General features: G+C 29.8%; 2 protein-coding genes across 4 annotated transcripts in view; one reads left to right on the forward strand and one right to left on the reverse strand.

Annotated features, from left to right (window-relative positions):
* Positions 1-5534: 5534 nt before the first annotated feature.
* On the forward strand, positions 5535-7268 carry LOC135129399 (fatty acyl-CoA reductase wat-like). Its single transcript, XM_064056548.1, has 7 exons — positions 5535-5594; positions 5644-5883; positions 5933-6078; positions 6130-6239; positions 6294-6530; positions 6593-6770; positions 6831-7268. Exons 1-7 carry the CDS (start codon positions 5535-5537, stop codon positions 7189-7191), a joined length of 1332 nt encoding a protein of 443 aa, XP_063912618.1. The 3' UTR covers positions 7192-7268.
* Positions 7269-11519: 4251 nt separating this feature from the next.
* The window catches only part of LOC135129635 (rab GTPase-activating protein 1-like), a 33901-nt gene continuing 25674 nt past the window's right edge, over positions 11520-19746 (reverse strand). For all 3 annotated transcript variants that reach the window (XM_064056851.1, XM_064056850.1, XM_064056852.1), the window contains exons 13-14: positions 11997-12152; positions 11520-11951 (exon numbers count right to left, since the gene is read on the reverse strand). In XM_064056851.1, the coding sequence (XP_063912921.1) occupies positions 11646-11951; positions 11997-12152 (462 nt within the window). In that variant the 3' untranslated portion in view covers positions 11520-11645. The remainder of the gene's footprint in view (positions 11952-11996; positions 12153-19746) is intronic.

Consider the following 19746-nt stretch of genomic DNA (forward strand, 5'->3'; position numbering starts at 1 on the left):
AAAATATTTTTTGTAGAAAGATTAATAAATGGATTGAATAGTCTCTACTGGAAATTTCCATCAATGAAATGCTTGTGGTACCCACACATAGTGATAATTCAAAATAAATTTTGGTACGACCTGAAAGCTTACTGGACGTTAATGTTAGCCTATTGTATTGATTTTATTTTTTTTTTGTTTTAAAAAACCAGTCGGGTAATTTTTCATCGAAATAGGTAACCGTGTGTACTGGTTAATTTATTTCAGGGCTACAAAAATACGCAAACGAATAGTTGAACAAGTAAATGTTTTATCATATTTTATAACTCACGAGTGGAAGTTTGACGAAGACAGATTTATTAAACTATGGAAGAAAATGGGAGACGAAGATAAGAAGATTTTTCCCTTTCATGATAGCAAAACAGACTGGGACAAATTTTTCACCATTTGTGTTTTAGGCGTCAGACTGTATTTGTTCAAAGATCCGATTAGTACTCTTTCAAAGGCAAAAGCCAAGTTTAAAATATTGTTTGCTCTTCATTATACAATTGTTGCGTTGTTTTACTACTTTCTGTTCATAGTTTTTAGATTTCTGATAAAACAACGTAACTTAGTTAGTGAAAACAAATAAATGTTGAAAATGTATTAGTCCTTCTCACTTCCTGTCGTCCTGTTTCATTATTGCTTACAAAGAATCCAAAGAACCCAAGGAATCCAAAGAATCTAAAGAACCCAAACTATGGATTTTCTCAAGTTAAATAAAATAAGCCAATGAAATTTAAAAGCGGAAGTGGATGAGGTTCGTTTTACCTTCTTTTGTCTCCGTTCCTCTGTTTTCAGCATAAAATCGACTCTTCGTCCAATAAAATGGGTGATCTAAAAGAAAACGGTGTGGAAGAAATCTAAATAATTCAAAAAATCCATAACATCTAAAAAAATCCAAAAAATCTAGAATATCCAAGAGATTCAAAAAATGCAAAAAAAATCCAGAAAATTCAGAATATCCAGAGGAATCAGAGTACCCAGAAAATCGAGATTATTCAGAAAATCTAGAGAATCTAAAAAACCCAAAAAATTCAAAAATCCGGAAAATTCAGAAATTGCAGAAATTGCAGAAAATCCAAAATATTCAAAAATCTAGAAAGGATTTTTATTATATGCTGGATAATACAAAAAATCTACAAAATCTTGAAAATCCAATAAAATCTAAAAGTTCCAAAATTCAAAAGAACAAGAACTCAAAAGACCTAAACGATCCAGAAGATTCCGAAAATTCAGGAAATTTAAGAAATCTAAAAAATAAAATCCAGGAATTCTGGGAAAAGCAGGAACCAAGGAAATCCAAGAAATTCAAGAAATCCAAAAAATAAAAAAAGGCCAAAAAACCCTGACCATTAAGAAAATCCAGAATATCCAGAAGATTAAGGGCCGGTTGCATAAACGCAAATCAAATTTAATCTCTGATTAAGAACAATTGTAACTATGATAATAACAATCGTTACTATGGAGTTAATCAGAGATTAAATTTGATTTGCGTTTATGCAACCGGCCCCAAGAGTATCGGTAATAACGAGAATATCCACAAAATCCAGAAAATAAAATCTAAGAAGTCCGGGAAAGGTAGGGAACTAAGGAAATCTAAGAAATTCAAGAAATCCAAAAAATAAAAAAACAAAAAATCCAAAAAGTTAAGAAAATCCAGATAGTCTAGAAAATCCACAGAATCTAAAAAATCCAAAATATTCAAAAATCTAAAAAATTGAGAAACTTCAAAAAATTTAAAAAAATACAAAAAATATGAAAAATTCAAAAACTCCACACAATCCAGAAAATAAAATCCAAGAATTCTGGGGAACCAAGAAAATCCAAGAACTTCAATAAATCCAAAAAATAAAAAAAAAATCCAGAAAATTAAGAAAATCCGGAATATCCAGAAGATCCAGAGCATCCAGAATATCGAGAAAATCTAGAAAATACAGAAAATTCAGAAAATCCTGAGACTCTAAAAAACCCAAAAAATTTTAAAATCCGAAAAATCGAGAAAATGCAGAAATTCCAGAAAATCCAGAACATTAAAAAAAATGCAAAAAATACAAAAAGTGCAAAAAATCCAAAAAAATCCACAAAATCTAGGGAATCCAAAAAAATCTAAAAGGTCCAAAATTCAAAAGATCCATAACTCAAAAGATCTAAAAGATCGAGAAGATCCTGAAAATTCAGGCAATTTAAGAAATATAAAAATAAAATCCAAGAATTCTGGGAAAAGCAGGAAACCAAGGAAATCCAAGAAATTCAAGAAATCCAAAAAATAAAAAAAATCCAAAAAATCCGGTCCATTAAGAACATCCAGAATATCCAGAAGATCAAGCGTATCGGTAATATCGAGAATATCCACAAAATCCAGAAAATAAAATCTAAGAATTCCAAATCTAAAAAATAAAAAAAAACAAAAAATCCAGAAAATTAAGAAAATCCAGAAATTCCAGAATATCCAAAAGATCCAGAGCATCCAGAATATCGAGAATATTTAGAAAATCCAGAAAGTCTAGAAAATCCACAGAATCTAAAAAATCCAAAATATTCAAAAATCTAAAAAATCCGGAAACTCCAAAAAATTAAAAAAAAATACAAAAAATACATAAAAAATTCAAAAACAGCACACAATCCAGAAAATAAAATCCAACAAATCTGGGAAACCAAGGAAATTCAAGAAAGTCAAGAAATCCAAAAAATAAAAAAAAACAAAAATTCCAGAAAATTAAGAAAATCCAGAATATCCAGAAGATCTAGAGCATCTAGAATATTGAGAATATCCAAGAAATGCAGAAAATCTAGAAAATATAGAAAGTCCAGAAAATCCAGAGCATCTAGAAATCAAAAAAATTTAAAAAATCTAAAAAATTTAAAAATCCGAAAAATCCAGATAATCCAGAAAATCCAAAGAATCTAGAAAACCCAAAAAAATTTAAAATCCGAAAAATCAAGAAAATGTAGAAATTCTAGAAAATTCAGAAAATTAAAAAAATCCAAAAATAGAAAAAGTCCAAAAAATACAAAAAATCCACAAAATCTAGGAAATCCACAAAAATCTAAAAGGTCCAAAATTCAAAAGATCAAAAACTCAAATGATCTAAAAGACCCAGAAGATCCCGGAAATTCAGGAAATTTAAGAAATCTAAAAAATAATATCCAAGAATTCCGGGAAAAGCAGGAAACCAAGGAAATCCAAGAAATTCAAGAAATCCAAGAAATAAAAAAAATCCAAAAAATCCAGACCATTCAGAAAATCCAGAAGATCAAGAGTATCGGTAGTATCGAGAATATCCACAAAATTCAGAAAATAAAATCTAAGAATTCCGGGAATGGTAGGAAACTAAGGAAATCCAAGAAATTCAAGAAATCAAAAAAATAAAAAAAAAATACAAAAAATAAAAAAAAATACAAAAAATAAAAAAAAAATCCAAAAAATAAAAAAAAACAAAAAGTCCAGAAAATTAAGAAAATCCAGAAAGTCAAGAAAATCCACAGAATCTAAAAAATCCAAAATATTCAACAATCTAAAAAATCCAGAGACCCCAAAAAATTTAAAAAAATACAAAAAATATAAAAAATTCAAAAACTCTACACAAAAAATAAAATCCAAGAATTCTGGGAAACCAAGGAAATCCAAGAAATTCAAGAAATCCAAAAAATTAAAAAAATCCAAAAAAAACAGAAAATTAAGAAAATCCAGAATATCCAGAAAATCTAAAACATCCAAAAAATCCAAAAAACCAAAAAATCCAAAAAATATAGTTAATCCAAAAGATTAAAAAAAAATCTAAAAGATACAAAATTCGAAAGATGCAAAACACAAAAATCCAAAAGATCCAGAATACCCAGAAAATCCAGGCAATCCAGAAAATTCAAGAAATCTATTAAAGAAATCCAAGAATTCCGGGGAAAGAAGGAAACCCAGGAAATCCAAGAAACCCAAAAAATTCAAAAATCCGAAAAATCCAGAGAATCTAAAAATACAAAAAATTCAAAAATTCGGCATAAAATGCAGAAAATCCAGAAAACCAAGAAAATCTCCAGAAAATCCAAAATATTAAAAAATCTAAAAAATGCACAAATTTTAAAATCCGAAAAATCCAGAAAATGCAGAAATTCCAGAAAATCGAAAAAATACAAAAAATGCAAAAGTCCACGAAATTTATAAATCACAAACCCCAGAAAATCCAAAAAAGAATCTAAAAGGTCCAAAATTAAAAGATCCAAAACTCAAGAGATCTAAAAGATCGAGAAGATCCCGAAAATCCAGGAAATTCAAGAAATTTAAAAAATAAAATCCAAGAATCACGGGAAAAGCAAGAAACCAGAAACTCAAGAAATCCAAAAATCCAAAAAATTCAAAAAATCCACAATATCCCGAAAATCTAAAAAATCGAAAAAATCCAAAAATCTAAAAAAACTGAGAAAATCTCAACGTCTTCTGGTGTATAAATAAATGTTTAATTTTTTTTAATACTTTTAATCGTTCCATCTTTCAAAGCCGCACCAAGTCTCATTTCTATCTACCGAGTCTTCTAATTTCTCACTTTATTTTTGATTCTCTCATGTAAATGCATAAAAATTTAGTATTTTTCGCGATTTTTAAGTTTTTTTTTTCCAAAAACTATATTCAAGGCATCAAATTTTTCCTTAGGATTATCCCATTTTTTTTTATACAACCTGTGTAATAAAACTACAGTGTGATAACTGATCAACAATCACTATTTCAGTTGGTAGACCTGTCACTCCACCTTCTCTCCTGTTCTCAAAACTAACATTACGTAAAATTTCTTATCGTTATTATTATTATTAAAATGTCATAACATAAGCAAACTTTCTTGAGCGATTAAAATTGACATAGCGCCACGCATTTAAATCAGGTTTGGCAATAGCAGCGCAAGAAAATCGGAATTGGTTAGTTGCCAACTCAAACGGTACTCATTGAGTACGCTGAATAATAAGATTAATAATTAGTTCAAGAACTAAACTGTTTGCGTTAAATTAATAATTATGATATGCTCGATTGCCGTGGCCTTTTTAAGTGTATTGATATATACTGAATGTTGGGATGAGCAAGAGCAGTCGATTATCAACCAAAGAGCTGGACAGTGTAGCCAACATTGAAGATTAAAGTGTAAGTATACAATGTATAATTTCAATTTAAGTAAAAAGGTCACAATTGTGTTATATTTATTAACAAAAACTGTTAAAATGACCTGTCGATAAGATTTGTATATTGTGTTGCATACTTCTTCATTTCGCGGAATAATTTTTCAAAATCAAGTTATCTGATTTTACTTATATAATTTCTTCAAAAAATGGTGATAATAATAATGCCATTTATTGCAGCTAAAACGGAAGACAAACAAATAACAACCACGACCATGTCGAATGACAGTCAAATCGCCGACTTTTTCAAAAACCAAACAATTTTCCTAACCGGAGCAACCGGTCTTGTTGGTAAACTTCTTGTGGAAAAACTGCTCCGAACAAGTTTTGACTTGAAAAAGATTTACATTTTGATGCGTGCCAAACACGGCAAAAATCCGCAGCAACGTTTCGACGACTTCTTCGATAATCCAGTAACTAACAACATGGTCGTTTTCAACTCCTCCAATATTAAGATTTCAGTGTTTTGAGAACATCAACAGGAAGGACTTCATAAGTAAGGTTTCGTTTATTGGTGGCGACTGCAAGAAACCTGATCTAGGACTAAAACCTGAAGATGTCGATATTTTGAAAAACGAAACCACGTGTGTTTTCCACATCGCTGCCAACGTCAATTTTCAGCAGACGATAAAAGAATCTAGTTATAATGTCAAAGCCACCAAAGAAATGATAACGTTGGCTGGAAAGATGGAAAAGTTGAAAGTAAAGTCAGTGTTGGAACATGACGGTGAATAAATAAAATCAATTCCAGATTTTTGTCTACGTGTCTACAGCCTACTCCAATTGCTTAAATAATCACATTCGTGACGAAATTTATCAACCACCCATAAAAGCACAAGCATTTCTCGATTTAGTTGACTCTTGTAACGAAGACGATTTAGAAAACACACTTTTAGCGTGAGTAGTGAAACGGAGGTCCTACTAGGTGCAGTTACAAATGTTTTCTAGTTACCTGAACAAATGGCCAAACAACTACGTTGTTTCGAAATGTTTATCAGAAGATTTAATTAAAAGCTTAGCCATCGGGATACCAACAGCGATCATTCGGCCAGCAATTGGTAATTTCTTCGTGCTATAAAAAGTAAAAACCCAACTACATATTGCTGCTTTAGTTACGAATACCATCAAAGAACCCATTCCAGGATATATTGACAATTACCACGGTTTCATTGGTCTTGTGGTTGGGGGTTACATGGGTGTAATCCAGACTTTGTATGTAAAAAAAGAAGTTCAAATGAATTTGGTTCCGGCAGACGTTGTTTGTAATTGTATTTTGGCAGCAGCGTGGCATACTGCCAACTGCAAAACTTTGACTGTGTTTAACTGTGTTGGCAAAAAAATATCTTTAGGTGGATGCACACATTTTTGGTGTTTTGTTAGCAATACACATAATATAAATTGCTTCTTACAGAAAAGTCAACAAACTTAATGAAAAGCTTTTACTGGGAATTTCCATCTGTCAAGTACTTATGGTATCAAAAGACTTCTATAACTGACAGTAAATTCTGGTACAATGTCAACACTTTCCGGATGTTAATATTAGCGTACTGCATAGATGCGATTTTCTTGTGTGTAAAAAAACCAGTTGGGTATTTTTAGCCTTGAAGGATGTAACTACATAATTATGTATCTATTTATATATTTTCCAGGGCTAGAAAATTGTGTAAACAAATTACTAACCAACTAGATTCTTTGTCGTACTTCACTTCTCGGGAATGGAGCTTCAGCGAAGACAATTTTATGAATTTGTGGAATAAAATGGGAGATCGGGACAGGGCCATATTTCCCTTTCATGTAGACCGAATAGACTGGAACGAATATTTACACAAATGTGCTTTAGGCATAAGGCTCTACTTACTCAAAGAACCGATTACTACTCTTCCACAAGCTAAAAAAAAAGTTAAAATATTATTTGCTCTTCACTACACAACTGTCGCGTTGTTCTATTATTTTCTTTACTTGCTCTTTGAATTTCTGATAAACAAAATCTATGATAAGTACAGTGTTTAGAAAAATGTACATACGTTAAAAAAACTGGCTCCCGATTTCTTCGTGGCTTAAAAACGCCACAAATTTCAAGAGATCAATAGCCGCATTTACGTATTAGTATCCATATAATGTGCACGTGTTACAAATAAAATTTAATACAAATTCTAACATTTACTTACAATTATGAATTTTCACACTGTTGCAGAAATGAAAGAAAGTTTCAGTTGATCAGCGACGAACGTTGAAAAATCTGCGGCTGCTTTTGGTCGTGTTTTTATTGTTTTTGCGGTAGTTCTTAGCTTCGTATTGTGGTGACCAAATTTGAATAATTTGAATGCGAAAAAAATGTAATTAAGAAAATCGTCAAACATAGGCAAATTCCAAAAACTCCACACAATCCAGAAAATAAAATCCAAGAATTCTGGGAAACCAAGGAAATCCAAGAAATTGAAGAAATCCAAAAAAAAATCCAGAAAATTGAGAAAATCCAAAGAATCCAGAAAACTAAGAAAATCCAGAATATCCAGAAGATGTAGAGCATCCAGAATATCAAGAATATCCAGAAAATACAGAAAATTCAGAAAATATAGAAAGTCCAGAAGATCCAGAGAATCTAAAAAATCAACAAAATTTAAAATAGCCAAAAAATTAAAAAATCCGAAAAATGCAGATAATCCAGGAAATCCTAAAAATCTAAAATATCCAAAAAAATTTAAAATCCGAAAAATCGAGAAAATGCAGAAATTTCAGAAAATCCAGAAAATAAAAAAAAATCCGAAAAATTAAGAAAATCAAGAAAATCCAAAATATCCAGAAAATTAAGAAAATCCAGAATATTCAGAAGATCTAGATGAGCATCCAGAATATCGAGAATATCCAGAAAATTCAGAAAATTCAGAAAATATAGAAAGTCCAGAAGATCCAGAGAATCTAAAAAATAAAAAAAAATCTAAAAAATAAAAACAAAAAATCCAGAAAATTAAGAAAATCTAGAAAATCCAGAATATCCAAAAGATCCAGAGCATCCAGAATGTCGAGAATATTCAGAAAATCCTGAAAATCTAGAAAATTCATAGAATCTAAAAACTCCAAAATATTCAAAAATCTAAAAAATCCAGAAGATCCAAATAATTTATAAAAATACAAAAAATATAAAAAATTCAAAAAATCTACACAATCCAGAAAATAAAATCCAAGAATTCTGGGAAACCAAGGAAATCCAAGTAATTCAAGAAATCCAAAAAAAATCCAAAAAATCCAGAAAATTAAGAAAATCCAGAATATCCAAAAGATGCAGAATATCGAGAATATCCAGAAACTACACAAAGTTCAGAAAATCCAGAGAATCTAAAAAATAAAAAAAAAATAAAATCCGAAAAATCGAGAAAATGCAGAAATTCCAGAAAATTCAGAAAATTAAGAAAACCCAAAAACTTCAAAAAGTCCAAAAAATACAAAAAATCCACAAAATCTAGGAAATCCAAAAAAATCTAAAAGGTCCAAAATTCAAAAGATCCAAAACTCAAAAGAACTAAAAGATCCAGAAGAACCCGAAAATTCGGAAAATTTAAGAAATCTAAAAAATAAAATCCAAGAATTCCGGGAAAGGGAGGAAACCCAGGAAATCCAAGAATCCCAAAAAATTAGAGATGTACCGACTAGTCGGCTTTGTCAAAACCGGTTTATAAATGCAACGTTCAGTGTGTTTTTTTTTTCAATTTCTCTGACTACCTTAAAAACTTGTTTTATTTTAATAAAAGAAATAACTAGAGTTTCTTTGTTTTCCCAAAAATGTGTTAAATTTGTTTGGATAATTTTAACATTTAATTTTTTGTAGTAACTCAGTACAAAAATAAAGAATAACACAATTTAGGGCAGTTTATACACTACTTAACGAATTTTAACCACTTTTTTGAAAAATTTTTGGAAATTTTGAATTCGCTTTGCGTGTTTATTGGACTAGATATCGTGACAGCGATTTCAGAATCGTAACTAGCGGAAGTTTATCTACACTTTGACACCAATCTTCGGTCGATTAAACCAATTTTAACCGGTTTTGACAAAGCCGACTAGTCGGCCGACACTAGTCGGTACATCTCTACAAAAAATTTAAAAAATCCAGAAAATTCAAAAATCCGAAAAATCCAGAGAATCTAAAAAAATTGGTCTAAAGACTTTAGACAGTACTTCCCTCGCTGTCGGAAACGTGACCACTGCATGAATATTATGTTTACGCATTCATGATTTTTTTGAGTCTCCCTGTATATGCAAAAAAAAAAATTTGAATGGAATGATAAATCACAAGAAGAGACTCACCATATTTTGTACATTTTAGATAGGATTTATTCAGCAAAATTTTGTGGTGACGTCATAATTTTTTTAGGGGGGGGGGACGACCAAATACATTTTGATCAAAAATTTACCATGCTTATGATAATGTTAAAACATATTCAAGATTTCAAAGCATTCGGTTTTGTAGTTCCTGAGTAAATCAGTAAAATAAATTTACGCATTCATTAATTTTTTTGAGTCACCCTGTATATGCAAATCGAAAAAATTTGAATGGAATGATAAATCACAAGAAGAGACTCACCATATTTTGTACATTTTAGATCGGATTTATTCGGCAAACTTTTGAGCCGACGTCATCAAGTTTTTGGAGGGGATAACCAAATATATTTTGACTAAAGATTTATGATGCTGTTTACAGCCTTAAAACATCTGCAACATTTCAAAGCATTCGCGTTAGCAGATTTAAAATTAAATTGCAAAATGTTGTTTGATAATTTTGATTTTTTTTTCCAAAAATCTGGAAGTTTCAAGTAAAAACTGAATTCGGAGTCGTAAACTACATGTGTAGGACTATGTTATTTTATACAATTTAAAAACCATTTACTATGTACAATTTTGAAGTGACGTCATCGCATTAGTGGTGGGGATGATTAGACAAATTTTGGTTAGCGTTTTACCATCTACATGATATTCTTAATATAAGTACAAAATTTCACAACAATCGGTCGAGTACTTTCGGAGATTATCTGTCTAATAAAAATCCAGGACGGCAGACGGAGAGACGGAAATGGGAGACCTATTTCTTCGTCTTCTAGGGGTCATGAAAGATCGAGAAAACGTAAAAGTAAAGAGTCGGCCGACGGACTCGATTACAATACTTCCTTTGCTTACGCTCGGGAAGTAAAAACGAAAAAGTTTATGATGAAAACTTGAAAAATGTCAAAATTGAAAATCAAACATGAAAATTAGAAGAAACGGAAATTTGAAAAATTGAAAGATTAAAAATTGAAAAACTTAAAATTCGAAAAAGTGTAAAATAAAAAAAAAGAAATATGTATTGTAAAATCAAAATATTGAAAATTAAAGAAACTGAAAAATGGGAAGACTGGAAATCCAAAAACTGCAAATTGAAAAATTTTAAACGTGGAAAATCATGGAATTGGAAAATGAAAGCCTGAAAATTTGAAAAATTGAATAAATAAAGAATTGTAAATCGAAACAAACAACAAAAAAATAAAGAAAATAAAGAAACCAAAAATTGTGTTATAAAATGGAGAAACGTCGAGAAAAATAAAATTAGTTATTCGCCAGATGGATCTCTTTACAAATTTCATTCGAGATACACTCACATAAAACTTTATGACAGATAATGAGTGAAACCCCTGCACAATGGCAACAATGCTTTTAACACCCTATGCGACTAGATATCGGCACATTCCGGCAGAATTTTTCAGGACCGTACTCTGTTAAAAAAATAAGGTGAAATAATAGACAAATTGTATTAGTTACATAATATTTATAAGATTATAAGTCACTTTCAGACTCAGATGAGTCGTTATTTATTGAAATTATAATTTCGTTAGGCCGTGTATTTACAAATGTTGATTCAACTTTTATAACATGCCAAATACAATTCTGTCATTTTTCAGAAGATATGAGTTCTGATTGTTGTCTAATGAGATTTACTACAGCGGGAGAACTTTCTGGACGATTATTATATTTTCTAATATATCTATAACATTACCAAAAGCAGGTAAAACTTTCAACTCAACCCGAATACGGCTCTGTATAAAATGACCTGTCAAGCCGTTTTCATAATTTATGGTTGCGGTTTCAGGAGCACCAATTTTTGAGTGATTGGTCCCATAAAAATGTATGTGGGTGTATCTCGCATACGGTTACTAATACACAACTGTCGCGTTGTTCGACTATTTTCTCTTTAAATGTCTGACAAAACCATCTACAATAAGTACTTATAAAATTTAAAAACATACGTACCTTAAAAAACTGGCGCCCGACTCCTCCGTGCCCCAAACTTCAAAAACCAAACACCCCCATTCACATATTAGTATCTTTATATTGTACACATGTCATAAATAAAATTAATACAAATTCTAACTTATCCTTACAAATAATAATATCTAACAAATGAATAAAAATTCTAATAAAATCAATTGTTACGATCAATTATGAGTTTTCAAACTACTACAGCTTTGAGAATCTTTAATAATAGGCGTCGACTCGCGTCTCTGTTCTTTGATGTTGTGTTCGTTCCTCAATGGCACGCTCTCCCTCCTTATTGCATTAATATGAGATATAAAAGATGGCGTCGAGTTCGGAATGTTCCCGTGCGGATATGTCAAATTCCCGAAATCCTTCTTGTTCGCCACTTCCTTAATCGAGCTCAAAGTCTTACTCAGCCACGGCGGCCAACTATTTTTCGCACTCGTCAACTCTATCTCGGTGTTCCTCAGCCGGTGAATCAAATCCTGCAAAACCCGTTAAAACCACCACACACCCTCATCCACCCTCACCTGATTCCGGCACTCCGCCTCCACTTGCGCCAACTTCGTCTGCGCCAACTCCAACTCCAACTCGCGCACCCTCTCCGACCGGTTCTCGTCGTCGTCGCAACTCTCCTTCGCCTCGTGCACCACCGTGCTGCATTTCTCGCAATTCGAGATTTTAAACTACAAGTAGCGAGTCATTGTCACTCCCGTTCGTCGGTTTTACCATTGTTTAAGTATATTATAGTTGGACAACCTATACGGACAATCACTTTCCCATGTAGAAAAGAATGAACATATATTTTACATCTCACTCGCTTCACTATGAAAGGGGGTAAAAATAGTGTGTAAGCACGTGATGTCGGTCGATAAGGTAGTAAACGGACGTATTAGTCAGTACGTTGTACGGGGAGCAGTCACAAAAGAAGCAAACGTACGTGTTGAAGACTTCACATATATGTAATATATTTATATGTAATGCATAGGTACCTGTTTCATGTGTGTGGCAGCACGTATATTTGCACAAAAACAAATATAGGTTAAGGTAGCAAAAATTTAATATCGCGGTATATTTAATTTGCCTCCAGAATAACTATGGGTTATCTTATTATCAAACTATGAACACCAAATTAATTGAATATGAACATCTTCTTACGTATTTTTTTTTATTAACAGTAGTCAGATCATTAAATACATATTATCATTGAAACTAAAATGCATTTTATCACAAAATATTTACCACCATTTAAATATATAAGATTTAGACATCAAGAAATAAATTTAAAACGAAAAAATTAAATGTAGCAGACTTAAAACAGCCTTAAATGCGTCTTGTATGTACGTGCTTATCAGTATGTAGACATTTTAACCCACAGCAATAATCATTTTTGAGGAGTAATGACCATTGAGTGATGACTAATGTAACACAGTAAATCCTCGAAATCGAAAATTTAAAACATTGAAAAATTCAAACATGGGAAAATTGTAAAATCGAAAAATCGAAACAAAAAAAATAAAAAAAAAAATTGGTCTAAAGAGTTTAGGCAGTACTTCCCTCGCTGTTTTTTTTCTCATTACATTTTTGTAGTGGGAATTTAAAAAAAAATTGCGATGACGTCATCAACATTTTTGCAAGGACACGTATATCAGTTGGGATAGATGTAGTGTAATACTAAGAATAAAATTATTATATTCTCAAATTTTCGGGAAAATGAATTGGGTCGTTTTGAATATTGATTTGTAATAATCAATAAAATAACGAAACAATTTACTCACGTATACGTATCAGAGGCAACTGAAAATCGTGTATGTATAAACATTCTTAATTTAAGATGACAGGCGTAACAGCATACGTGAGAGTCAAACAGAGAAACTGTAAACAAAACGACCATCGGTTTTATTGCTTCGACTTCCGCTTATTATATAAAACATTGGGTTATATTTTAATTCTTGACGGTGAAATTCACAATTGGTTGATTATAAACATGTCTATTTCACATTCGCGGAACCAAGTGAGCGCATAAAACAAATGCAGGTCTGTAATGTTAAAGTCGATGTAAATAAGCGTGCTACCCTTATGTTTCAACCGAGTTTTTCCTTTAACAAATTTTGTGTCTACCAAATTGGGTTGGTTGGGGTGTAATACTAATAATAAGTGTTGCCTTTAATTTAATCAATAAAATAAATTGACTTCATTAATTTTTTTGAACCACCTCTTAAGAAAATCTAAAAAATATGAATGGAATGATAAATCACAAGTACAAACTCATCATATTTTTTGCATTTTAGATAGGATTTATTCAGCAAAATTTAAGGGTGACGTCATCAATTTTTTTAGGAGGGATGAACAAATACATTTTGAACAAAAGTTTACCATGCTTATAATAACTTTAAAATATTCCCAAGATTTCAAAGCATTCGGTTTTGTAATTCCTGATTAAATCGATAAAATAAATTCACGCCTTCATTAATTTTTTTGAGTCACCCTGCATATGCAAATCCAAAAATATGAATGGAATGATAAATCATAAGTACAGACTCATCATATTTTGTACATTTTAGATACGATTTATTCGGCAAACTTTTGAGCTGACGTCATCAGTTTTTTGTAGAAGATAACCAAATATATTTTGACTAAAAATTTATTATGCTCTTTATAACCTTAAAACATCTGCAAGATTTCAAAGCATTCGGTGTTGTAGTTCCTGATTAAATCAATAAAATAAATTTACGCATTCATTAATTTTTTTGGTCACCCTGTATATGCAAATCGAAAAAATTTTAATGGAATGATAAATCACAAGAAGAGACTCACCATATTTTGTACATTTTAGATAGGATTTATTCAGCAAAATTTTGTGGTGACGTCATAAATTTTTTAGGGGGGACGACCAAATACATTTTGATCAAAAATTTACCATGCTTATGATAATTTTAAAATATCTTCAAGATTTCGAAGCATTCGGTTTTGTAGTTCCTGAGTAAATCAGTAAAATAAATTTACGCTTTCATTTATTTTCTTGAATCACCCTGTATATGCAAATCCAAAAAATATGAATGGAGTGATAGATCACAAGTACAGACTGATCATATTTTGTACATTTTAGATATGATTTATTCGGCAAATTTTCGAGCTGACGTCATCAAGTTTTTGGAGGGATAAGCAAATATATTTTGACTAAACATTTATTATGCTCTTTATAACCTTAAAACATGTGCAAGAAGTCAGAGCATTCCGTTTTGTAGTTCCTGATTAAATCAATAAAACATATTTACGCATTCATTAATTTTTTTGAGTCACTCTGCATATGCAAATCCGAAAAATATGAATGGAGTGATAAATGACAAGTACAGGCTCATCATATTTTGTACATTTTAGATATGATTTATTCGGCAAACTTTCGAGCTGACGTCATCAAGTTTTTGGAGGGGACAAGCAAATATATTTTGACTAAACATTTATTATGCTCTTTATGACCTTAAAACATCTGCAAGATTTCAGAGCATTCGGTTTTGTAGTTCCTGATTAAATCAATAAAATATATTTACGCATTCATTAATTTTTTTGAGTCACCCTGTATATGCAAATCCAAAAAATATGAATGGAGTGATAGATCACAAGTACAGACTCATCATATTTTGTACATTTTAGATATGATTTATTCCACAAACTTTTGAGCTGACGTCATCAAGTTTTTGGAGGGGATAAGCAAATATTTTTTGACTAAAGATTTATGATGCTCTTTATAGCCTTAAAACATCTGCAACATTTCAAAGCATTCTGGTTAGCAGATTAAAGATTAAATTTCAAAATGTTGTTTTATAATTTTGATTTTTTTTCCAAAAATCTGGACGTTTCGGGTGAAAAGTCGATTCAGAGTTGTAAACTACATGTGTAGGACTATGTTATTTTATACAATTGAAAACCCATTTACTATGTACAATTTTGAAGTGACGTCATCGCATTAGTGGTGGGGATGATTAGACAAATTTTGGTTAGCGTTTTACCATCTACATGATATTCTTAATATAAGTACAAAATTTCACAACAATCGGTCGAGTACTTTCGGAGATTATCTGTCTAATAAAAATCCGGGACGGCAGACGGACAGACAGACGGACGGACAGACGGACGGACAGACGGACGGACGGACGGACAGACGGACAGACGGACAGACGGACAGACAGACGGAAATGGGAGACCTATTTTTTCGTCTTCTAGGGGTCATGAAAGATTGAGAAAACGTAAAAGTAGAGAGTCGGCCGACGGACTCGATTACAATACTTCCTTTGCTTACGCTCGGAAAGTAATAAAAATTGGAAAATCTAAGATTTAAAAATCGAGAAACTGAACAATGGGTTAATTCAAAAATCGAAACATCGAAAAATTGGAAAATCAAAAAATAAAAAAAAATTGGTCAATCGAACATTTAAAAATTCCGAAAAATCACAAACAATTAAAAAATTGAGAAACAGAAAAGTCAAAAAAGCAGAGTCGAAAAATCGGAACCTTAAAAAATCGAAAAATTGAAAAATCAAAAACCTGAATAATCGAAAGATTGAAGAACTGAAGAACTGAAAAATCGAAACTTTGGGAAGTGGAGAAATGGGAATATGAAAAAATAGATTAACTGAGAAATCCGAAAACTGAATATTCAGAAATGTCAAAATTTGAAAAATAAAAAAATATTGAAGAACTGAAAAATCGAAAAATCTAAAATTTAAAACATTGAAAAGTTAAAATATCCTAAAACTGAAAAATGGAGAAATCCAAACATCAAAAAATCAAAAAAATAAAAATTCGAAAATCTAAAATTTAAAAATCGAAAAACTGAAAAATCAACGAATCGAAAAGTCGAAAATTTTAAAAATTGGAAAATTGAAAAATCGGATAAATCAAAAAATTGAGAAACCGGAATAGACCAAAATCGAAAAATCGAAAACTTAAATATGGAAAAATTGATAAAGCGAGAGATTGAACAATCAAAACATCGAAACATCCGAATCTCAATAAATTGAGATCTCAAAAAATTTAAAAAATTAAAATATAGAACTGAAAATACGAGAAAGCGAAAAATCTAGAAATTTAAAAATTGAAATATGGAAAAGTTGAAAAATTGAAATATAAAACACTCAAATATCGCAAAATTGAAGAATCGAGAAATCCCATTCAATTTAAAAAATTGAGAAATCGGGACATTGAAAAATTGGAAAATCCAGAAATTGAAAAGCTCAAAAGAAAAAAATCGAAAAAATGGAGGATCGAGAAATTGAGGAGTCGGAAGCCGAAAAGGAAAGTTAAAAACTGAAAAATTGAGAAATTGAACAATCAAAACAATGAAACATTTGAATTCGATAAATTGAGAAATTAAAAAATTGAATCGAAAAATTTTAAAAAAGAAAAATTGGAAAATCGAAAATTAAAATTAAAAAAATCGAAAAATTGAAAAATTGAAAACTCGAGATATCGAAAAACCTAGAATTTTAAAAAATGAAATATTAAAACATCGGAAAGTTGAAAAATTGAGAAATCGAAGTATAAAACAGTTGCAAAATTGAAAAATCGAAAGTTTACAATAAATTGAAAATCCAAAAAGTAAAAAATCGAAACATCGAAAAATTGGAAAATCAAAAAATAAAAAAAAATTGATCAATCGAACGTTTAAAAATTCTGAAAAATCACAAAATTGAACGAAATATCCAAAAATTAGGAAACTAAAAAATTGAGAAACAGAAAAGTCAAAAAAGCAGAGTCGAAAAATCGGAACCTTAAAAAATCGAAAAATTGAAAAATCAAAAACCTGAATAATCGAAAGATTGAAGAACTGAAGAACTGAAAAATCGAAACTTTGGGAAGTGGAGAAATGGGAATATAAAAAAATAGATTAACTGAGAAATCCGAAAACTGAATATTCAGAAATGTCAAAATTTGAAAAATTAAAAAATATTGAAGAACTGAAAAATCGAAAAATCTAAAATTTAAAACATTGAAAAGTTAAAATATCCTAAAACTGAAAAATGGAGAAATCCAAACATCAAAAAAAAAAAAAATCGAAAATCTAAAATTTAAAAATCGAGAAGTCGAAAATTAAAAAAATTGGAAAATTGAAAAATCGGATAAATCAAAAAATTGAGAAACCGAAATAGACCAAAATCGAAAAATCGAAAACTTAAATATGGAAAAATTGATAAAGCGAGAGATTGAACAATCAAAACATCGAAACATCCGAATCTCAATAAATTGAGATCTCAAAAAATTTAAAAATGTGAAAATTTGAAAAATTAAAATATAGAACTGAAAACACGAGAAAGCGAAAAATCTAGAAATTTAAAAATTGAAATATGGAAAAGTTGAAAAATTGAAATATAAAATACTCGAAAAATTGAAAAATCTAGAAATCGAAAAATTAAAGAATCGAAGTATTGAAAAATATGAAAACTGAAAGAAATATCCAAAAATTGAGAAATCGAAAAATTGAAGAACTGAAAAATCGAAATTTTGAGAAGTGGGAAAATCAAAAATGGATTGAGAAATCAGAAAACTGAAAATTTAACGTAAAAATTTGAAAAATTGAAAAATTTAAATACTGAAGAACTGAAAAGCCATATAATCGAGAAATCGAAAAATCTAAAATTTAAAACATTGAACAATTAAAATATCGCAAAATTGAAGAATCGAGAAATCCCATTCAATTTAAAAAATTGAGAAATCGGGACATTGAAAAATTGGAAAATCCAGAAATTGAAAAGCTCAAAAGAAAAAAATCGAAAAACCGAGAAATCCAAAAATCGAAAAATTCAAAAACTGAGACATCGAGAAATCAAAAATCGGAGGATCGAGAAATTGAGGAGTCGGAAGCCGAAAAGGAAAGTTAAAAACTGAAAAATTGAGAAATTGAACAATCAAAACAATGAAACATCTGAATTCGATAAATTGAGAAATTAAAAAATTGAATAATCGAAAAATTTTAAAAAAGAAAAATTGGAAAATCGAAAATTAAAATTAAAAAAATCGAAAAATTGAAAAATTGAAAACTCGAGATATCGAAAAACCTAGAATTTTAAAAAATCAAATATTAAAACATCGAAAAGTTGAAAAATTGAGAAATCGAAGTATAAAACAGTCGCAGAATTGAAAAATCGAAAGTTTACAATAAATTGAAAATCCAAAAAGTAAAAAATCGAAACATCGAAAAATTGGAAAATCAAAAAATAAAAAAAAGTGATCAATCGAACGTTTAAAAATTCTGAAAAATCACAAAATTGAACGAAATATCCAAAAATTAGGAAACTAAAAAATTGAGAAACAGAAAAGTCAAAAAAGCAGGGTCGAAAAATCGGAACCTTAAAAAATCGAAAAATTGAAAAATCAAAAACCTGAATAATCGAAAGATTGAAGAACTGAAGAACTGAAAAATCGAAACTTTGGGAAGTGGAGAAATGGGAATATAAAAAAATAGATTAACTGAGAAATCCGAAAACTGAATATTCAGAAATGTCAAAATTTGAAAAATTAAAAAATATTGAAGAACTGAAAAATCGAAAAATCTAAAATTTAAAACATTGAAAAGTTAAAATATCCTAAAACTGAAAAATGGAGAAATCCAATCAAAAAAAAAAAAAAAAAAATTCGAAAATCTAAAATTTAAAAATCGAGAAGTCGAAAATTAAAAAAATTGGAAAATTGAAAAATCGGATAAATAAAAAAATTGAGAAACCGAAATAGACCAAAATCGAAAAATCGAAAACTTAAATATGGAAAAATTGATAAAGCGAGAGATTGAACAATCAAAACATCGAAACATCCGAATCTCAATAAATTGAGATCTCAAAAAATTTAAAAATGTGAAAATTTGAAAAATTAAAATATAGAACTGAAAACTCGAAAAAGCGAAAAATCTAGAAATTTAAAAATTGAAATATGAAAAAGTTGAAAAATTGCACAATAAAACACTCGAAAAATTGAAAAATCTAGAAATCGAAAAATCAAAGAATCGAAGTATTGAAAAATATGAAAACTGAAAGAAATATCCAAAAATTGAGGAATCGAAAAATTGAAGAACTGAAAAATCGAAATTTTGAGAAGTGGGAAAATCAAAAATGGATTGAGAAATCAGAAAACTGAAAATTTAACGTAAAAATTTGAAAAATTGAAAAATTTAAATACTGAAGAACTGAAAAGCCATATAATCGAGAAATCGAAAAATCTAAAATTTAAAACATTGAACAATTAAAATATCGCAAAATTGAAGAATCGAGAAATCCAATTCAATTTAAA

This window comes from Zophobas morio, unplaced genomic scaffold (assembly GCF_036711695.1).
Source record: "Zophobas morio isolate AGI-343-1 ecotype UQ-CSIRO unplaced genomic scaffold, CSIRO_AGI_Zmor_V1 ptg000016l, whole genome shotgun sequence".
Classification (NCBI taxonomy): Eukaryota; Metazoa; Arthropoda; class Insecta; order Coleoptera; family Tenebrionidae; genus Zophobas; species Zophobas morio.